Source organism: Nicotiana attenuata, unplaced genomic scaffold (assembly GCF_001879085.1).
Source record: "Nicotiana attenuata strain UT unplaced genomic scaffold, NIATTr2, whole genome shotgun sequence".
Classification (NCBI taxonomy): Eukaryota; Viridiplantae; Streptophyta; class Magnoliopsida; order Solanales; family Solanaceae; genus Nicotiana; species Nicotiana attenuata.
Genome location: NW_017671392.1, coordinates 172,614 through 192,090, shown reverse-complemented (window position 1 = coordinate 192,090; position 19,477 = coordinate 172,614). Strand labels below are relative to the sequence as shown.

At 38.5% G+C, this 19,477-nt stretch overlaps 1 protein-coding gene across 1 annotated transcript; it reads right to left on the bottom strand.

The window, feature by feature from the left end:
* Nucleotides 1-364: 364 nt before the first annotated feature.
* LOC109208012 (pentatricopeptide repeat-containing protein At3g29230) lies at nt 365-4,645 on the bottom strand. The gene has a single exon (XM_019371012.1). It carries the CDS (start codon nt 2,936-2,938, stop codon nt 1,289-1,291), a length of 1,650 nt encoding a protein of 549 aa, XP_019226557.1. The 5' UTR covers nt 2,939-4,645; the 3' UTR covers nt 365-1,288.
* Between the last annotated feature and the right edge of the window lie 14,832 nt (nt 4,646-19,477).

Below are 19,477 nucleotides of genomic sequence, written 5' to 3'. Positions count from 1 at the left end.
GAAGAAGAAGAAAGAGGGGGAAGAAAGAAAGAAGGGGGAGACAAAGGGCGATAAATAAAAAGGGGAGAAAAGGCAGCGTCAAATAGTAACAGAAGGGAAGAAAAGGCTTGTGCTTATCCAATGATAAGAATATGGATGATCTGGTCAGGAGGAAGTTTCGAAGAATGCAAAACAAGAACGAATTTAAGGCCAAGAACAACAGCCTGCATGTTATCTGTTATTCCTATGACCGACAGCATATGACACTTGAACTTAAGTTTTGTTGTTCAATCTGGTCAAGCAAGCAGAAAAATAATTATAATTCAAGTCATTGAGGGAACATAAAGCATGAAAAAAAAGAAAAAGAAGAGGCACACAAGCATATAGACATAACTATCAAGAGTCAAATGCTTGAAAAGGAGCCAGCTTGAATGCTATATTACTGATCCAAACACCATATATCAAAAAGAAGTAACTCATGAAATTGCAAACCCTTTGATTATCATGTTAACTAAAATAGCAATGCTTTTCACCTATCATAACTAGAAATGACTATCCAAATTCAGATTCTATACAAGTCCGCATTTGTTTCATCTTCCCAGGCCAAATGCAAATTAAAATTAGTTTGAAGAGGCTTTCAAACATTATTATGCAGCTTCTATAGAAGACACTACTACATGATCAGTAACCTGTAATGGAAAAATCTGGCAAGTTTCCTCTCATTTTCATAAAGTGATGTGCAGGCACTATGGGTATTCCATGATATAAGCAATTGAAGTATACAACCTTTTTTTTTTCTAAATTAAAGCCAATCAACCTCAGGTTCTACCCACCCGTGGTGATGAGGGATTTGGCATTGACCCCTATCTTGTATATTAAGATCTAAAGTTGAATACATGAAGGAGGGACATGATACCTTACCTCCTCAAAGCCTAAGTGAGAATCGGACAAGCTTGTTCCTTACCTCCTCAAAGCCTAAGTGACAATCGGAGAGGCCAGTTCTTTCCAGAAGTTAGATTTTGAACTAGTGTAAATATTCTAAATTACACTTACATTGAAGTAATGTGACTGGTGCGCCATGTAGCAACTCAAGTGTTCATTGCCTTACAGAACAATGAATATCAAAGAAAAACTAGTGTATTTTGAAACTATCAATGCACTCGACCGAGGAAACGAGACAAACTTACACCTCATTTTCCAACATCTGAAGGCTGAAGTGGACAAGATTTGGACTGCAGTGATACTGATGAAACATTTTAAAGAGATTTTGATCAAAGAAATCGCGATATGTTCAAGAAACAAAGAACTTTTAATCCATTATAAATCCTGGACTTTCTTGACCAACCTCCATGAAGTCTGGAATATATCCAGAGGATCTTAATGCCTTCATCAATCCTCTCAAGGCTCCATATATCTCTTTTGACTTGGAATGCCTCTCGTCAAAGCAATAGAACTCGGCCACTTCATCTTCAACCTCAATCAAGCTGCATCCTGGTACCTTCCGGGACCCAGTGTCCCTCATCGCCACTTTCAGCTCTGCCACATCTTTCCACCTCCGAGCATCACCACAGATATTTGCAAGCATAACATAATTTGCAGGGTTTTTCGGATCAAGCTCAATAAGTTTCTGAAGAGCTAGTCTCGCAAAGTCAATGTTCTTGTATATTCTACATGCACCAAGTAATGCAGTCCAAATGATAGCATCGGCTCGTACAGGCATCTTCTCCACAAAATTCACCGCCTGCTCCAAAAGACCAGCTCGTCCCAACAGATCAACCATGCAACCATAATGCTCAATTTGAGGCACGATGGAATATTCATTCATCATCGAGTTAAAATAGGCAAAACCATCTGCAACTAAACCCATGTGAGAACACGCACATAACACACCAATAAAAGTAATTCCATCTGGTTTAACTCCAGAATTCTTCATCTCTGCAAACAAACTCAAGGCATCACTACCACAACCATGCACTGCTAAGCCATTAATGATGGTGTTCCAGGAAATCAAATCCCTTTTATCCATGCTCGTAAACACATCAACTGCATTATCAACCACCCCACATTTTGCATACATATCAATCAACCCATTGGCAACATACACATTGTGCTTATAGCCGTTGCTCTCGGCATATACATGCACCCACTTACCCAGATCAAGAGCACCTAATCTCGTGCAAGCAGACAACACATTCACAAGAGTGGCATCATTAGGCTGCACATCAGACTCATTTAGCATCCTCTTAAAGGCATCAATGACCTCATTAAAATGTCCATTGTGAGCATACCCTCCAATCAAACCATTCCAGGAAAAAATATTTCTTTCTTGCATCACTTCGAAAAGCTTCTCACACCCCTCAACATCCCCACTATTAGCATATCCATTCAACAAAGTATTCCAGGACATTAAATCCTTATTTGGCATCACATCGAAAAGCTTTCTAGCCTCCACCATATCCCGACAGTCAATGTATCCTGTAACCATCCTATTCCATAATACAACATCTCGCTCAGGCGCTAAGTCAAAAAGCATTCTTGCTGATGCCAAATCGCCATTGGCAACATATCCGTTGATCATAGAAGTCCATGTAAACACATTCCGTAAAACCATCTCATTAAACACCCTATAAGCGCATTTCACTCTTCCCACAGTCGAATACATATCGATCAACGTAGTACCCACAAAACTATTACTCAAAAATCCAAACTTTAGCACAACAGCATGCACTTGTTTACCTTCTACCAAAGCTAACAACTTTACACAAGACTTCAAAACCATAGGAAAAGTAAAACAATTCGGCCTAACATCTTCATCCATCATTCTCCGAAACAACACTACTACATCTCTGTACATATCATTCTGGAGATACCCTTTGAACATTATGTTAAAAGGAGAAGCATCTAACTCAGGAATTTGATCGAACACATGGTGGGTATAGGAAATATGCCTTAACTCCATACATTTTAACAAAAGAGGAGGGATAATGTATTGGGTATAGCCAATACATTGAGTTATAATTTGTGTTTGAATCTGTTTGACTTGCTTTATAGTTTTACATGATTTTAAGAAAGTAATGAACTTTTCTTCAAGGAGTCTATGAGGAGTCTTTAAGGATATGTTTATAGCAATTTTAGCTATTTTGGAAGAAAAATACTTTGATGAGTGATGGGAAGAGCAAGCTTGACAGTGGCTAAATTTTCAATTATTTGCAACAGAGAGCTCAAAGTGACAGCAAACTAGGAGGAAAGGTAAGTTTGTTTCCTTATATTGCAGAGTATCTTTCAATATAGTCAATTACTTTAGCAGAATATGTATTCAATCTGACAAGTCAGTGGAATAGAAGCTGAGAAAGAATGGAATAGGAAAAATTTGTTTCCTCTGCCTTCTCTCTAGAAAAATAGAGAGAGAAGTGTAGATCAATCAGTAAAACACAATAGCAAATGAAACCATGCAGGATACAGTAATGAACGATGAAGAGGCAGATCAATTACTTGGTAGCGTAAACAAACCAAAGGAAAGGACAAGAAAGATAGCTTCAAGGAAAAACTAATGTTAGTACCAAAACTGAGTCGCAGGAAATAGTCGCAAATCTCTAAGGAACCAAATGAAAAGAATAGCTCCTGAACAAGAATTGCTGAAGAAAACTAAAGAGAAGAAGAAGAGAGAAGGATCGAGATGATATTATTTACCATAATTTCCAATGATACAAGATTCCCCTACTTTTATACGCAACAATTGAATGAATTGAAATGCCTAACTCTCTTAACTGAAATGTGTAACAGAAATTGTACTCCCGTAGCCCTTAACCACTTTTCAACTAATTACATTTTATATTAAATGACAAATATGCCCTTGTACTAACAAACTAATCCTGGCTCTATTAACTCTCTGAATTGGCATATAACAACTACTCCTCCCTTGAAAGAATCCTTGTCCTCAAGGATTAAAATGAGGAAATTGTCTCTGCCGCTCTTGCAAATCCATCCAAGTGTTGTCAGCTTCTGAACAGTTAAACCATTTGACAAGGACTTGTGTTACAGCTCTATGATATTTCTGGAAAATCTTCATATCCTTGATAGCTTCTGGCTCCTACAGTATATAACCATTAGAGGATAAGGAAACTGGACGATAAGGAAGAACTGGTCTATTCCCCACCTTTTTCTTCAACTGAGACACATAAAAGGTGTTATGAATCTTAGCATTAGGTGGTAACCCCAACTGATATGCAACCTGGCCAATCTTCTTTACTACACGAAATGGTCCAAAATACTTAGGACTAACCTTTGAGTAGTCACTCCCTCTTACTGAAAGCTGTCTATAAGGTTGCATCTTAATATACACCCGAGCATCAACCATAAAAGACCTTTCTGACCTCTTCTTATCTTTCTGCATCTCCATCTCGTGTTGAGCTAAACATAAATGGTGTTTCAACAGCCGAATAGCAGATTCCCTTGCCTGCGAACTCCTGTCCACAGCTTCTATCATTGAACTTTGAGGAAAATAGGGAAGATCATGAAGTGGTGGAGTTAGTCCTAATAGAGCTGTGAAAATTAGTGTTATACCGCTATTCGGCAAGTGGTAACCAAGTAGTCCAATGCTTTGGCCTATCACCACAAATACATCTCAAGTAGCCCTCTAAACACTTGTTGACTGCTTCAGTTTGTCCATCACTTTGACGATGATAGGCTGTTGAATGATGCAAAGCTACTCCTAGAAGACTAAAGAGCTCTTGCCAAAATTTGCTGAGAAAAATAGTGTCTCTATCATTTACTATAGTCTGTGGTAGTCCATGAAGTTTGTAAACATGCTCTATAAAAGTCTGAGCTAGCATTTCAGCAGTAAAAGGATGTTTTAATGTCATGAAGTGAGCATACTTGCTCAACCTGTCCACCACCACTAAAACAATAGTCTTTCCAAATGAATTTGGCAATCCCTCCACAGAATCCATATTGATGTCTTGCCATACTCTTTTGGGAATAGGGAACGGCTGTAAAAGACCAGGTGTAGCCCCAGTTTCACATTTATTCTTTTGACACACTTCACATTCTTGCACATGCTTGTAAACATCTGATTTCATGCCTTTCCAGTAGTAAATATGTTTAAGCCTCTACAAGGTCCCAATATGCCTGAATGTCCACCAATAGCACTGTCATTATACAATTGAAGAAGATGTTGCATGAGAGCTTGATCCTTCCCAATTATAATCTTTCCTTTTCTATAGAATATTCCATCTCTATATAGATAACCAGGTTTACTATTAGCATTTTGCTGGAGCTATGCAATCAGCTTAGAGAGTTATTGATCCTCCCTATATGAATCCTGAAGTTGTTGTACTAGTTGACCAGTCACAAACGATATTGCTTGTAGATTACCAATCACGTTAGCTACCTTGGACAAAGCGTTTGCCCCAAGATTCTCCTTCCCTTTCTTATACACAATGGTGAAATCATATCCCAATAACTTGGCTATCCACCTCTGTTGACTAGAGGTAGAAATTTTCTGCTCCATCAAGTATTTCAGACTTTGATGATCAGTTTTGATAATGAAATGCCTTCCAACCAGGTAGTGTCTCTATCTCTGAACTGCAGCAACTATTGCCATCATTTCCTTCTCGCATACTGATAGTTTAATGTACTGAGATCCCAAGGCCTTACTGAAAAATGCCAGGGGATGGCCTGCCTGCATCAATACTGCTCCAATACCATCTCCACAAGCATCAAATTCTGTTACATCCCATATTTTAATATTAGGATAAGTCGTAGTAATCCATATGAGCTTGAAGGATTAAGACACCGTAAGTTTACCAACCTTAATACCGTTAGGTATTATGTTAGTGTGGTATTTTTTTTTTAAGTAGAGTATTTTAGTAAAAATTTTATAAATATAATTTTGGATAGTTTACTATTTTCGGATATGGTAAGTTATACTCATAATATGAGAAGGTTTATGAGATTTTCTTTATTGTAAAGATAGAAATTATTTTCGCACAAGAAAAGAAGGTTATCTTTTTACCATTTTAAGAATTAAGCGTATGAGAATTTTTTTTTTTTACTCTTTGTACGAGATTAGAAAAATTAAAAGTTGAGAAAATATATATATTTTTACATGGATGTTTTAACGAAATAATAGTATATATATTTATTTTATGTGGTACCATATGACCATGATAGCAGGATGTATAAAGTGTATTAAAAATAAGTAAAATTTTAAGTAATTTGAAATAATTCTTAATTATGCGAGTAATTGGTTAATTACCGAGTAACGGGACATTACCTAATTACCTAATAAGTGGATAAAGATTAAACTTATCCCACCCCACCCCACCCCCACGTGGCAGCAAGCCACTAAACCAAACAAATGACTCATTGTCCCTTTTAATTAGGTGGCCATCTGAGGTAAATTGTGGTCCTAGTTATTGTTGATGAATTTGCCAGGTGTCTCTCCTTTATGCACTTTAAAAGCTTGCTAATAGTTTGATTGGGTGATGTTCAAGCTACAATCCTTGGAAGTATATACTCTAAAAGCATGGTGTTAGTTTGGTTGGGGTATCGTTCACGCTACACTATTTGGATGTTCAAGTGTCAAATGATGATTATTTTCCATCAGAACATTGCATCTTTCTACAATGTGTCAGTGGACTTGAGTTTTTTGTGCACGTTTTGAGTTTGAGTCCTACTCTTTTAAGTTGGTATTGGACACTCGAGACTTGGGAAATTTTAAGGTGGATTAAACTGCATCTGTGAGAGTTGGCATACAGAAAAGAATGTGTTACAATATACTGTTTTACCTAACTGCAATATTGCCATTGGAGTATGAGATGAATGAGATTTTCCCCGTAATGGCAATAAGTGTATATTTTCTGGAGGTTTGTTTGGTAGCACTATCATCATGGGGTATACTATGTCTCGTAAGTTTGTGGTTTTGGAATGGTTGCTTTCATATGAACAGACACCCTTAGAGAAGCTTGTCCCAAAATAACTCATTTCCTCTGGGATATGAATGATCAATTCTTTCTGATTTTATTTCCTCTGCCCAACCTCCAAAATTGTTGTTGATATCTTGAAAATCTATTCTTGATATAATTCTTGTTTCATCATGGGGTGTGAAATAATTTTTTGATCATATGCCTCGGTGTATTGCATTAAACGGGTGTATCACAAACATTGTGAGGTTGGGTCCGGTGTCAATATTATATTCTCTTTTCTTCCTTGCCTTCTATTCCAATGTTTATTGTTGCTTGTACGTTACTCACTGCATCAGTGTGATACTGAATTGAACACAACAGTGAAGGTGTGGTGAATTTTAGAGGGATTGTCTAGAGAATCGGCTCAGGTATGTTAAGGCTATCCCTTCTTTCTCTTTGGCATGATCCAATTATACAGAAGAAACGAGCAAACGCAAAATTTTCATAAACGACTCTATTTATAGTGATACTAGGGGTCTCTGTATTCTTGATTCTCCATGTGACATATTATTATATCTTCTGTTCATGGGCCTCAGAATAATACGCAGTTGATAAAGTTTATCCGCAATGAATATTGAGATTATTAACATATTTTCATGCATTTCATGCATTTATACATGTGCATTTACCCATGACTCAGACGGTGTTATGTACGCGTATGTATGTATATTTATGTATATGGGATATGGGAAAAGGTTACAGCGTCATATACGCACCACCACCTGATCAGTTGGTATACGTCGATAATTTGCCCACAGTGGACGAGACGATATGATGGGATGCCCTCAGAGGCTTGATGATGTTATGTACGTACAGACCTATGCATTACATGACATTTATATGCATATGCATGATATATTAAATATTTCATGATTTACAGAGCTATCTAGACTTACAGGTTGAGTCCTTTACTCCATGTTTCTCCCATGTTCTTTATATACCGATTTACATGCATTATATACTTAGTACATTATTTGTACTGACGTCCTTTTGTTGGGGGCGCTGCATTCATGCCTGCAGGTATAGATAATCAGTTTGACGAGCCCTCATAGTAGACGAGATTGGCTTCAGCGAAGGATCGGTAAGACTCCAACTCATTCGGAGTGTAGTCGAGTCTATGAGTCATCGTGTCAGAAGTTTTCTACAGACTTATGGGTAGGCCGGTACCCTGTCCCATTTGATGTCAAATAATCTTAGAGGCTTTGTAGACAAAGGTTCATTTTGTACAGTATGTCAGAGGCCTTGTCGGCCCATATGTATTCATGTTTTAAGAAAAATAGTTTAGTGATACAGTGTTGCCCACCTATAGTTATACATTACGAGTTGTGGCCATGTTGGCCTATGATAGTTACAAAGAAAAAAAGAGTTGCAGAGTGGTTCGCTCGGGCCAGTGAGGCACTGGGTGCCAGCCACGCCTCTCCAGGTATGGGGCGTGACAAATTCAATAGTGAATTCTTCAGTAAAATTGGGTAGGGCTAACACATGAGGGGCAGACACGATGTTTTTCAGTTCACAAAATGCCTGCTCGGCTACTTTAGTCCACTGAAAGGATCCTTTCTTAAATAACTCATTCAAAGGCCTAGCTAACAATCCATAGCCCTTAATTAATCTTCTATAGTACCCTGTTAGTCCAAAACTCCTCTCAGCTCTTTGACAGATTTAGGAGCTGGCCACTTCCTCATAACTTCTTACTTCTTTGGTTCTGCAACCACCCCAGTCCCATGACCCAAGGATTCCACCTCTCTCGCCGCAAAAGAACATTTGCTCATTTCCCATATAAGCTGTTGATTTTGAGAATTTGAAAAGCCGTCTCCAAATGTGCCAGGTGACTGGACCAACGCGGACTATATATAAGGATATCATCAAAGAAAACTTAGATGAATTTCCTCAAATGTGACTGAAAAATATGGTTCATTAAACTTTGGAAAGTGGAAGGGGCATTTGTGAGACCAAAAGACATTACAACAAACTCATAATGACCATGGTGTGATCGGAATGCATTTTACTCAATATCAGCGGGACACATTCTAATTTGATGGTATCTGGAGCTAAGATCCAGTTTAGAAAAGAATTTTGCTCCAACTAGTTCATCCAACAACTCTTCAATTACTGGAATGGGAAATTTATCTTTTACTGTCCCTTTTTTTAATTCCTTATAATCAATGCACATCCTCCAAGACCCATCTTTCTTCTTAACCATCACAATAGGAGGGAATAGGGACTCATACTAGGCCTAATAACCCCAGACTGCACTAACTCTTTTATCATTTTCTCTATTTCATCTTTTTGGGTGGCAGGGTATCTATAGGGCCTCACATTAATGGGAGAAACCCCATCTTTCAATACAATTCTGTGGTCATGTCTCCTATGAGGTGGCAATTCACCAGGAACATCAAAAATATGAGAATACTTATCAAGTAATTGCTGTAAATCAGATGGTAAATTCTTACCATTTCCATTCAACTGCATTTCTAATAAATTCAGATTCTGAACAGCTGTGTGCTTCACAAAGGTCACTGTCACCATACTTAGTTGGACACTTTTATTCAACAATTTTTGCATCTTTTCACCATTGATCACTTTAGACTCTCCAGGTGAACTTCCCCTCAATGGAATCTTCTTCCCGCCTATTTGGAATTCCATCTTAATCTGGTTGAAATTCCATCTGATATCCCCTAAAGTGACAGGCCATTGGATTCCTAACACCACATTAGCTCCTCCTAATGGTATAACTAACATGCCGACCATAAAATCTACCCCCTGCATTCTCCATTTGACTTTTTTGCTCATAAAAGAATTGTTAACCGTGGTCCCATTAGCAACGGCCATAGAAAAGGGTGGGATTATTTCAAGCTGAATTCCTAGCCTTTTCGCAATATTTACATCCATAAAATTGTGTGTTGATCCAGAATCTATTAAAACATGAACCATTTTACCTTTGACAGATCCCTTGACCTTGATAGTTCTGTAATCCATTGTGCCGTCCATTGCATGAACTGACATTTGAGGGTTCAATGCAGGTTCTTCAAGATTATCATTCTCCACCCTATTCTCTTCAAAATTCAACTCTTCAACCTCGTCATCCACTTCAAGAATGAATAACTGCTTCCCCTTCTTGCAATTATGGTAAAGGGTGTATTTTTTATCACACCAATAACACAACCCCTTGGCCTTTTTTTCATCCATCTCCGCCGCTGTCAATCTTCTTGATGTTTTCACATACCCTTTACTGCCCTCAGGTATTTGTCTATGAAGATAACTTCTCGAATTTGAATTCCACGAAGAACTTGGCGCAGGAAGTAAGGCTCGAGAATTCCTAATACTTGACTGATTATATCCTCTCTGTAACTTTAAAGATTGCTCAGCCGATTTGGCCAAACTTTAAGCTTTCATTAAGGTTCTTGGCGCCAACATACGAACTTGGAACCTCGATCTCAGGTTTTAGTCCCTTCAAAAAACAACTGATGGAATATTCCTCTGTCAAATCAACCTAGTTCAATGTCTTATCAAATTCGTCTAAGAATCCTGAACACTCCTATTTTGTTTCAACCCCACTAGTTCAGACATCGGATCCGCATGCAGAGTATGCCCAAACCTAAGATGCAAAGCTCAAACATAATCGTTCCAATTTGGGAGTTCCCTACCCAATCTTGACTTCAATAACGTTTGGTACCATTGAAGAGCTCTACCTTCCATGTGAATTGAGGCCAATTTCACCTTCATATACTCTGGGGTTCCATCAACATCAAAAAATTGGTGGCATCGATACACCCAGCCTCGCAAATCATCACCACCAAATCTGGGAAATTCCACTCTTGAATATCGAGTATTCATATGATTACAATTTCCAGCCCCATACATCTGATGAACACCGCCATTCACTGGAATTCCCCTATCATCTGCCAGCACCGCCTGTGCTGAAGCTGCGGGTACCGCCGGAGGAACTGCCTGGGCTTGATTGTTAACAGTCATGGCGGCTATCAGTTTTCGGATTTCTCCAATCACATCGTCATGTCGTTCACCCATGATACGAACTTACTCTCTGATTTCATCTAATTCACGGCGCACCTCACTATTTCTCGTCGTCTCTGGCGCTATGCCTTGCCAAGAATCGCTAGCTCTGATACCAAATTGTTAGTACAAAATTGAGTCACAGGAAATAGTCGCAAATATTTAAGGAACAAAATGAAAAGAATAGCTCCTGAACAAGAATTGCTAAAGAAAACTGAAAAGAAGAAGAAAAGAGAAGGATCAAGATGATATTATTTCCGATAATTCCCAGTGATACAAGATTCCCCTACTTTATACGCAGCAATTGAACGAATTGAAATGCCCTAACTCTCCTAACTGAAAGTGTAACGGAAACTGGCACTCTCGTAGCCCTTAACCCCTTTTCAACTAATTACATTTCATAGTAAATGACAAATATGCCTTGTATTAACAAACTAACTTCCTGACTCTATTAATTCTCTGAATTGGCATATAACAACTAACCTCCCCTGGCAACAACAGCACACCATTGGATTTTGAATGCGAGGTTTTCAATAATATATCTCTTGAAGATAAAAACGCAAATCCGGGAAACCACCCTAACTTTATACCTATTTCAGCACAAGATAAAGAAAGGCTATATCAACCATGGAAGCAATCTATCATCATAAAACTTCTTGGGAAACGACTAGGATACGTCTATCTAAGAGATAAAGTACACATGTTATGGAGATAAGCAGAAGCCCTAAATCTAATAGACTTGGGGAATGATTCTACCTCTAAAGTTTACTTCACGAGAAATCTACAACAAAGCCCTACAGCAGGGCCCATGGTTCATTGGATCACAATACCTATCAATCCGACAATGGGAGCCAAAGTTCAATCCATATGAAGCAAAATCAATCACAACCACAAAATGGATACGCCTGCAAGCCCTACCAACTGAATTTTACGACATAACGATTCTAAAAAGGATTAGCCAAATGCTAGGAACACTAGTAAAAATCGACAATTGCACAGCATAAGCAACTAAAGGACGATACACAATACTATGCATCCTGGCCTCAATAGGCAAAACAATACCAACATCAGTGTTATTGGGAATCCACCTCCAGCAGATACATTATGAGGACATTAACCCCCTATGCACCCTATGTAGATGCTAAAGGCATAAACACAACCACTATACAGTGAAGACACAACCACAAGAAACCACGTCAAGAAATGGAGAAAGTACAAGCCAACCGGCATATGAAGGGCCTTGGAAAACAGTTGAATACCCAAAGAGAAAAGGCAAAGAACAGGTAAACACTCAAAACAAAATCCCAGTACCCGTTTCAGAACTAGTAGTTATTGCAGATGCAGGATTGAGCTTTCAAAGTAAGGAAGCCCAAAATGAAAAAATAAGCAAGTACGAGGGGTATCGAACCACTACCATCATCAAAGAGGAAAGATCTATGGTCAAAACTGACGGAGGAATACACAGCAGCACTGGAGTAGACATCAAATCTACAGCACCCAAGTAATCAGAAAACATGCACAGTGCACACAATACCCACACGCATCCTGTCGCCAATACACAACCACGTAACTTGAATTCCGACCACCAAGTGGAGCCTACACAACCACAAAAGGAGCCCAAAATCATACTTGTCCGAAAGGGATCCAGGTCAATGTATGATGTGGCATGTGACGAAACACCCAAACACGGCGGGAAAGACACTAAGAAAAAATCCTTTACATCCTTTATACACACACATAACCCTTTCTCTATACTATAAGATTCACTAAATGACAACATCCTATAGAAAACCTATTACAATACCAAAACAGGTAATGACTACACCCCTCCAAACAATCCAATCACTACTATGCCCCTACAATCCAAAAACAACCTTTCCACCAAAAATAACCATTCCGCCAAATATCTTCCCAATAACTCCAACCCTATTACTAACTCACCTGAAATAAATGACCAAAAAATTATCCCCGCGGAAACAATTGTTTCATAAAATATTTCAGCCCAAAAAGGCAATCAGACTCACACTGTACTACTGAAGAAGAACATTTAAAAGATCCAACCGGGATATATACACCCACTCCATAAAACTCTCAATATTAGCTACTGTACACCCCCCATATAGAGTAGGAATGATCGTCATTGATAGTGCATTAAATGCATGGCAGGTACCTGCAATACCAAATCCATCCCTGAACTATTTTGTTTCAGACTGCTCAAGCGCTAGCGAATCAAATCCCATCACCCCCATCAACATAACGAACCCCTACCAATACCTACCCACACCCCTTCTCCTCACAATCACCTTATTAACCACACTCACACTCCAATCCAAACCACCCCACAACCAAACTCAGAGCACTCTCGAACACTGAAATTGGAAAATGCCTCGATCACCTATGAGAAACAATTTAGCCTGGATCTACGGGGAACCAAGCAGGAGAAATCTGGGGAACGATGCGCGCTACTAACAACCCCCATTCCCAACTCATCATCTTTCCCGTACAACGAACACCCAAATACAATCAGTCACTCAAACTTTCTACCTTCAAACACAATTTCCTCCGACGGGTTACAACTACCCCTTGAACGGATACTACAACCCCTACCAGTTCCCTCTAGCCTACGAAAATAACCTCCAACTACACCACCAACAGTACTACCATCAAGCAATCCAAACTCCACCACCACAGCAATAGGAGGAAGTACCACCACAACAACTCCCAAGGCATTGGAATTTCGACTACATGGTCCAACAAGTAATTCTACTGATAGAGAACATGGCCACCCTATCACATTATGTCTTCCAAGGACTCCACTAAAACATGAGGATGCCGCATGCGACCAACTACTACAAGTTCAAGAAATCATAGCACTGAAACTCAACAATCAGATCTTGGACATGCAGGCAGCAGTAACTACATAACAAGCAGCAAACCAGGCTCCGTGATGGAATACACCCCCACCACCCAACTCATGGAGCTCATCACCAACTATGGCACCCCAGCACGCTTCACCAAAGCCACAAGAGGAAGAACGGGTTGTATTGCTCTTGCCGTAGTTCCTACTAGAGGAGATACAACGCTTGAAAACTCCACCACCACCACTAGGGACAACAGACATAGGTCCATTTCAGGCAAGCATCCTAGATCAAGTTCTCCAGAATATCACAGTATGGAGCCTCGGACACTAACCCTACCCAAAACTCCGAAAGAAAATTCCTTATCAGTGTTCCTCCACCGGTCATGAAGATGGGCATCCACATGAGGATCTACCCATCGACCTCTTATATTATTCCATTGTGATGGTTCCAACACTGAGGGAGCAAGCCCCCTACAAGAAGACCATAACCACCAATTAATAACTGCCTCTTGCACTAATTCCCACGAGGAATCATCAAGAGAGATCAGCACAAAACACACCCTTAATGAAGATACTACTATGGAACTGTAGGGGAGCAAATGGAGCTGATTTCAGAAGGAACTTCAGAGCTGTTCTTTCCTGGAACAATCCCAACATGGTCTGCCTCACCGAGACAAAAATAAAGGAAGCAGCACATGAACCACCAATGTTGAAGCTAGGGTTTACCAATATGCTACACGTTGATTCAGTAGGCTACTCATGGGCTGATTATGTTGTGGAAGGATCATGAAGTGGCACATGTAGACCCCATTGCAGTCACCAATCAGGAGATCTATGCAAATGTTCAGGTAGGTTCCACTATCCCACCCTGGATACTTTCTATGGTTTATGCTAGTACTAGGTTTAATAATAGAAAAATTTTATGGGCTAACCTAGAATAAATTTTTATAACCAACGCACTACCTTGGGTCATGTGTGGGGATTTTAATAAAATTACCTTGGCCGCGGATAAATTCGGGGGAAACTCTATTAATAACAATCGAGCAAATTCCCTACTAAATTGTCTCCAAAATATCAACATGGTCGATCTGGGGTTTACGGGCCCCAGATTCACCTGGTCAAACCTTAGGAATACTAAAAATAACCTAATCTTGGAAAGACTAGATCGAATCTATGAAAACTCATCATGGCTTAGCATGCACCCTAACTCCACTATAGCACACCTTCCCCACACCCACTCAGACCATTGTCCACTCCTATTGTCACTATAAAAAACAACGAAGCCTAATAATTTATTTAGACTGGAAAGCATGTGGTTCAGCTATCCGAACTTTAACAGTATTGTTAATTACCACTGGCACCAATCCTCCATATATCATATTGCCATAAAAAAACTTCAAAGATTGGAATAAGTCTACTTATGCGAATATTTTCTATACAAAAAAGGTCATACTAGCAAGACTAGCAGGACTGCAAAATATGAACAATCATAATGTCTATTCCATAAAAACCTAGAAAATAACCTTCGCGAACAATATAATTTAGTACTAAAAAATGAAGAAGACTTTTGGAAGTTAAAATCTAGAGTGCAATGGCTAAATGAAGCCGACGCAAATACAAAGTTCTTCCGCACTTCTACTATCCAAAGAAGAAGACATAATAGGATACTAGGATTAAATGAGTCTGTAGGTAACTGGACATACAATCACAAAGAAATTACTTCTAATATCCTAAACCATTACAATACCATCTACTCATCTGAGCTTATGTCGCGCAATAATACATCTCACGAGTGATTTGAATACGCTCTATCCGAGGAGGATAGAAGCCAACTATCAAAGCCTATATTGGAGGAAGATATTCATAGAGCAATTAAGCCATTCAAACCCCTTAAGGCGCCTGGGCCGGATGGACTCCATCCAATTTTCTTTCAGAAGCACTAGAATTCCATCAGATGCGTTGTAACCCAAATTTGTAAAGATGCTTTTGAGTCTTACCATCCCAAGTGAGATCAATACCACCTTTATCACACTAATCCCAAAGGTTAAAAACCCTGAAACATATCCCAATGTAGACCAATCAGCCTGTGCAACATAGTTTACAAAACGATTACCAAAATTATTGTCAATAGGATTCGCCCATTCCTCAAACATCTCATTAGTCCCAATTAGTGTAGTTTCCTCCCAGGTCGAAGGGCTATTGACAATACAAGTATAGTGCAAGAAGCAATCCACTCCTTCAAATGCATGTTAGGACGAGTGAGAAACATGATGCTTAAACTAGACCTATAAAAAGTATTTGATAGACTAGAATGGTCCTTCATACGCAAATCATTTTACAACCTAGGATTCCCCATCAACCTAATCAAGCCAATCATGAATTGTATCTCCACCTCCACCATTTCAATTATGATAAATGAAAAACCAACACAATTCTTTAAACCTCCGCGAGATATTCGACAAGGAGACCCACTATCCCCTTACATCTTCATCATCTACATGCAGTATTTATCCCACCAAATTGATCAAGCAACACCCAATGGCGACTGGACACCAGTCAAGATTAGTAGATCGGGGCCGCCAGTCTCACACCCTGCTTTTTGCAGACGACCTGATACTATTCGCACGTACTGATATACATAACGCCAGCTCTATTATTAATATAATAAACTCACTTCACTACCAATCAGTGCATAAAATTAATTTCTCAAAATCAAAACTTATTTTCCAAAAATATTCCGATTAACACATAAGATTGTCTTACCAATGCCCTAAATATTTGCAAGGCTACTAACTTTAGTAAATACCTTGGCTTCCACCTAATAAACCACTCCCCTAAAGGCAAAGACTATCAATTCATAATTGACAAAATAAACAACAAACTTTCGGGCTGGAAAGAAAAATCTCTCAACATGACAGGTAGAACCACTCTCATCCACTCAATATTAGCCTCCATACCAAATTATTCCATGCAAAACAATTTACTACCAACTTCCACCAGGAACCACATAGTCCATATCCAATGAAATTTTCAATGGGTGCAACTCCGGAGAAAAGAAAAGTACACCTTACTAACTGGGAGATTGTAATAACACCAAAATTGCTAGGAGGGCTGGGGCTTTATAAAATCAGTGAAAAGAATTATGCAATGCTAGCAGGGTTACTATAGCGATTCCATAAGAGCAATCAATCCTTGTGGGTAAAAATTCTGCAAGCAAAATATGTTCAACATAGACTTGCAGGAACACACAAGCTTAACATGCTGATTCATACATATTGAAAAGCATGACCAAAGCAAATGTACTATTCCGCACAGGGCTTTCCTGGAACATTGGAAATGGAAAAAAAATCCATCTCTGGAACGACAACTGGATTCCTCATAATAATTGTTTGCGCAACTCAATACAGGGGCCTTTATAATATATGGAGGAACAACAAACAATGTCATCAATCCTTACAAATCATTCATGGTATTTGGATAGATTATCCTTAACCCTACATCCTGATACTGTACATCAAATAAAAAACGTCTACATCACATTCAGAACAAAACCTGACCAATCTTTCTGGAACCAAACATCTCTCGGCAACTTTACCACAAAGTCAGCCTATCTACTACAACTCCAGATCAACAACCAAACAACGCAAATAAACACTGTAAATAACTCTTGGCTTTGGCAGCTTAAGTGTTTAAATAAGCTGAAATCTTTCCTGTGGCTACTTCACAAATTACTTACTAAAGACTTCCTGTTCAAAAAAAAAATATACTCCGAACAAACCTTTTCCAGATCTGCCCGAACGTAGTGGAGGATATACATTACATATTCTTCTCATGCAAAAACTCCTACAACTTATGATCTTTTTTCAAACTACAAAGACCCAAAATACAGAACTTTGTCCACTGGATAAAGGATACGTGTCACAAAGACACTACCATCCACACAATAAATGCCTTCTTTAAAACTTCAAACTCCACCTTACTGCCTTTCATCCTTTGGAACATCTGGATTAATAGGAACTCAAACATCTTCAATCATACTTCGTCCATAACGTGCCACAAAAAAATCATGACACAAGTTGCTGAATTCATTTCACTAGCCCAAATTACTGTGACATCAAATCCTAGGCTTCACATACCAATAAGATGGCTCCCACCTAATAGCCACTACAAGCTAAATATTGATGGAGCCTATGACAAAAACAAACAAACAAGTGGCACTGGTGGACTCATTAGAGACCACAATGGCAATTGGATAGTGGGTTTTGCGCAGAAGGTAGCTGCCACATCCGCTTTTCATACTGAACTGCTGGCACTAATAGCAGGACTAGAACTTTCCTTTATAAAAAATCTCTTTTCCACTATAGTGGAATCAGATTCTTAGGTATTATGTAACTTATTTAAAGATGAACAACCCCGCTACTCACATCTTCTTCATGATTGCAGTTTTCTTCTTAATGATGTTGGAGTGGAAGCGATAACCCATATATATCGGGAAGGCAACTCTGCATCCGACACTCTGGCAAAGTATGAAAGCTCCAAGCAACAACCAACAACGGAAGGAGATAACATTATATTTTGGGAAATACCTCTGGCTTTATTTTACAAATTTTTAATAAAGACAAATCGGGAGAAACCGCTATGCGGTCTATCACTTTCTATGTTTTAATATAAAGTCTCTCATTTCATTAGCAAAAAGAAAAAAAGGTAAGTTTGTTTCCGATGAAATATAAGAAAATCACAATGAGCTTCCCATTATTTTCTGTAATTGAAACTCAGCCCTTTGGTTTGTTTTTCCTAATTTATTTCCTTACTTTTTAGAGATAATAGCATTTTTGGTCCCTCAGATTAAAAATTATAGTATTAAATAAAATCTTTATATCCTAAAAATTAATAATAATATTTAAGTGTTAGTTGAAGTAAGTACTATAAGATAACAAGTAGGAAAATAACTTTCGTCATAAAGAAAGTCATTTTCCCTCTTTTGATCTTAGGACACATCTTCTACTGATCAGTAGAGGCGATTCGCTTACAGGTGTGAACGAACCTCGTAGTTTTAGTCCATATCTTATTTGTCTTGTAAATTCATGGAATATGAATAATTTATTAGTTTAAAACTTAATAATTTAAAAACTTAGAATCTCAAACTCATAAGTTTCAAATCTTGAATGACCGATTAAAAAGTAGAAAATAATTTTTTCCCTAAAGCATTAACTCTATTCGTACCAAACACTTCCTCATAGATACCTTTTGTGGAACACGCCCGGGGGGGGGGGGTGCATCGAAAGGAATCAACGAAATAAGAGGTTTTTTCTTATCTATACCATATGTGAAACTTTATTACCAAAATGTGCATTGTATGTAAATTACCCGCCCAGTCCACATTTTTCCTACAAATTTTATACCATTCGTTTATTAGGTATTAAAAGGGCAGAATATTCCTTAAAAAACGCGCTAAAAATAAGGAGAGAATCTTGGGATTAATTGATTCTACATTAAATTTAATTTTTAAAAGGGAAACTAAATTTCAAATCTGCTTATTTTCCTCTAGAACTACAATTCAAATCTCGAAAAAAAAAAGAACGAACAGCTTCTAAAAATACGAACAGATTCAACTACTAACAGCTTCGACGAACTGAATTCAAAATTGTAGAATTCAAAATTT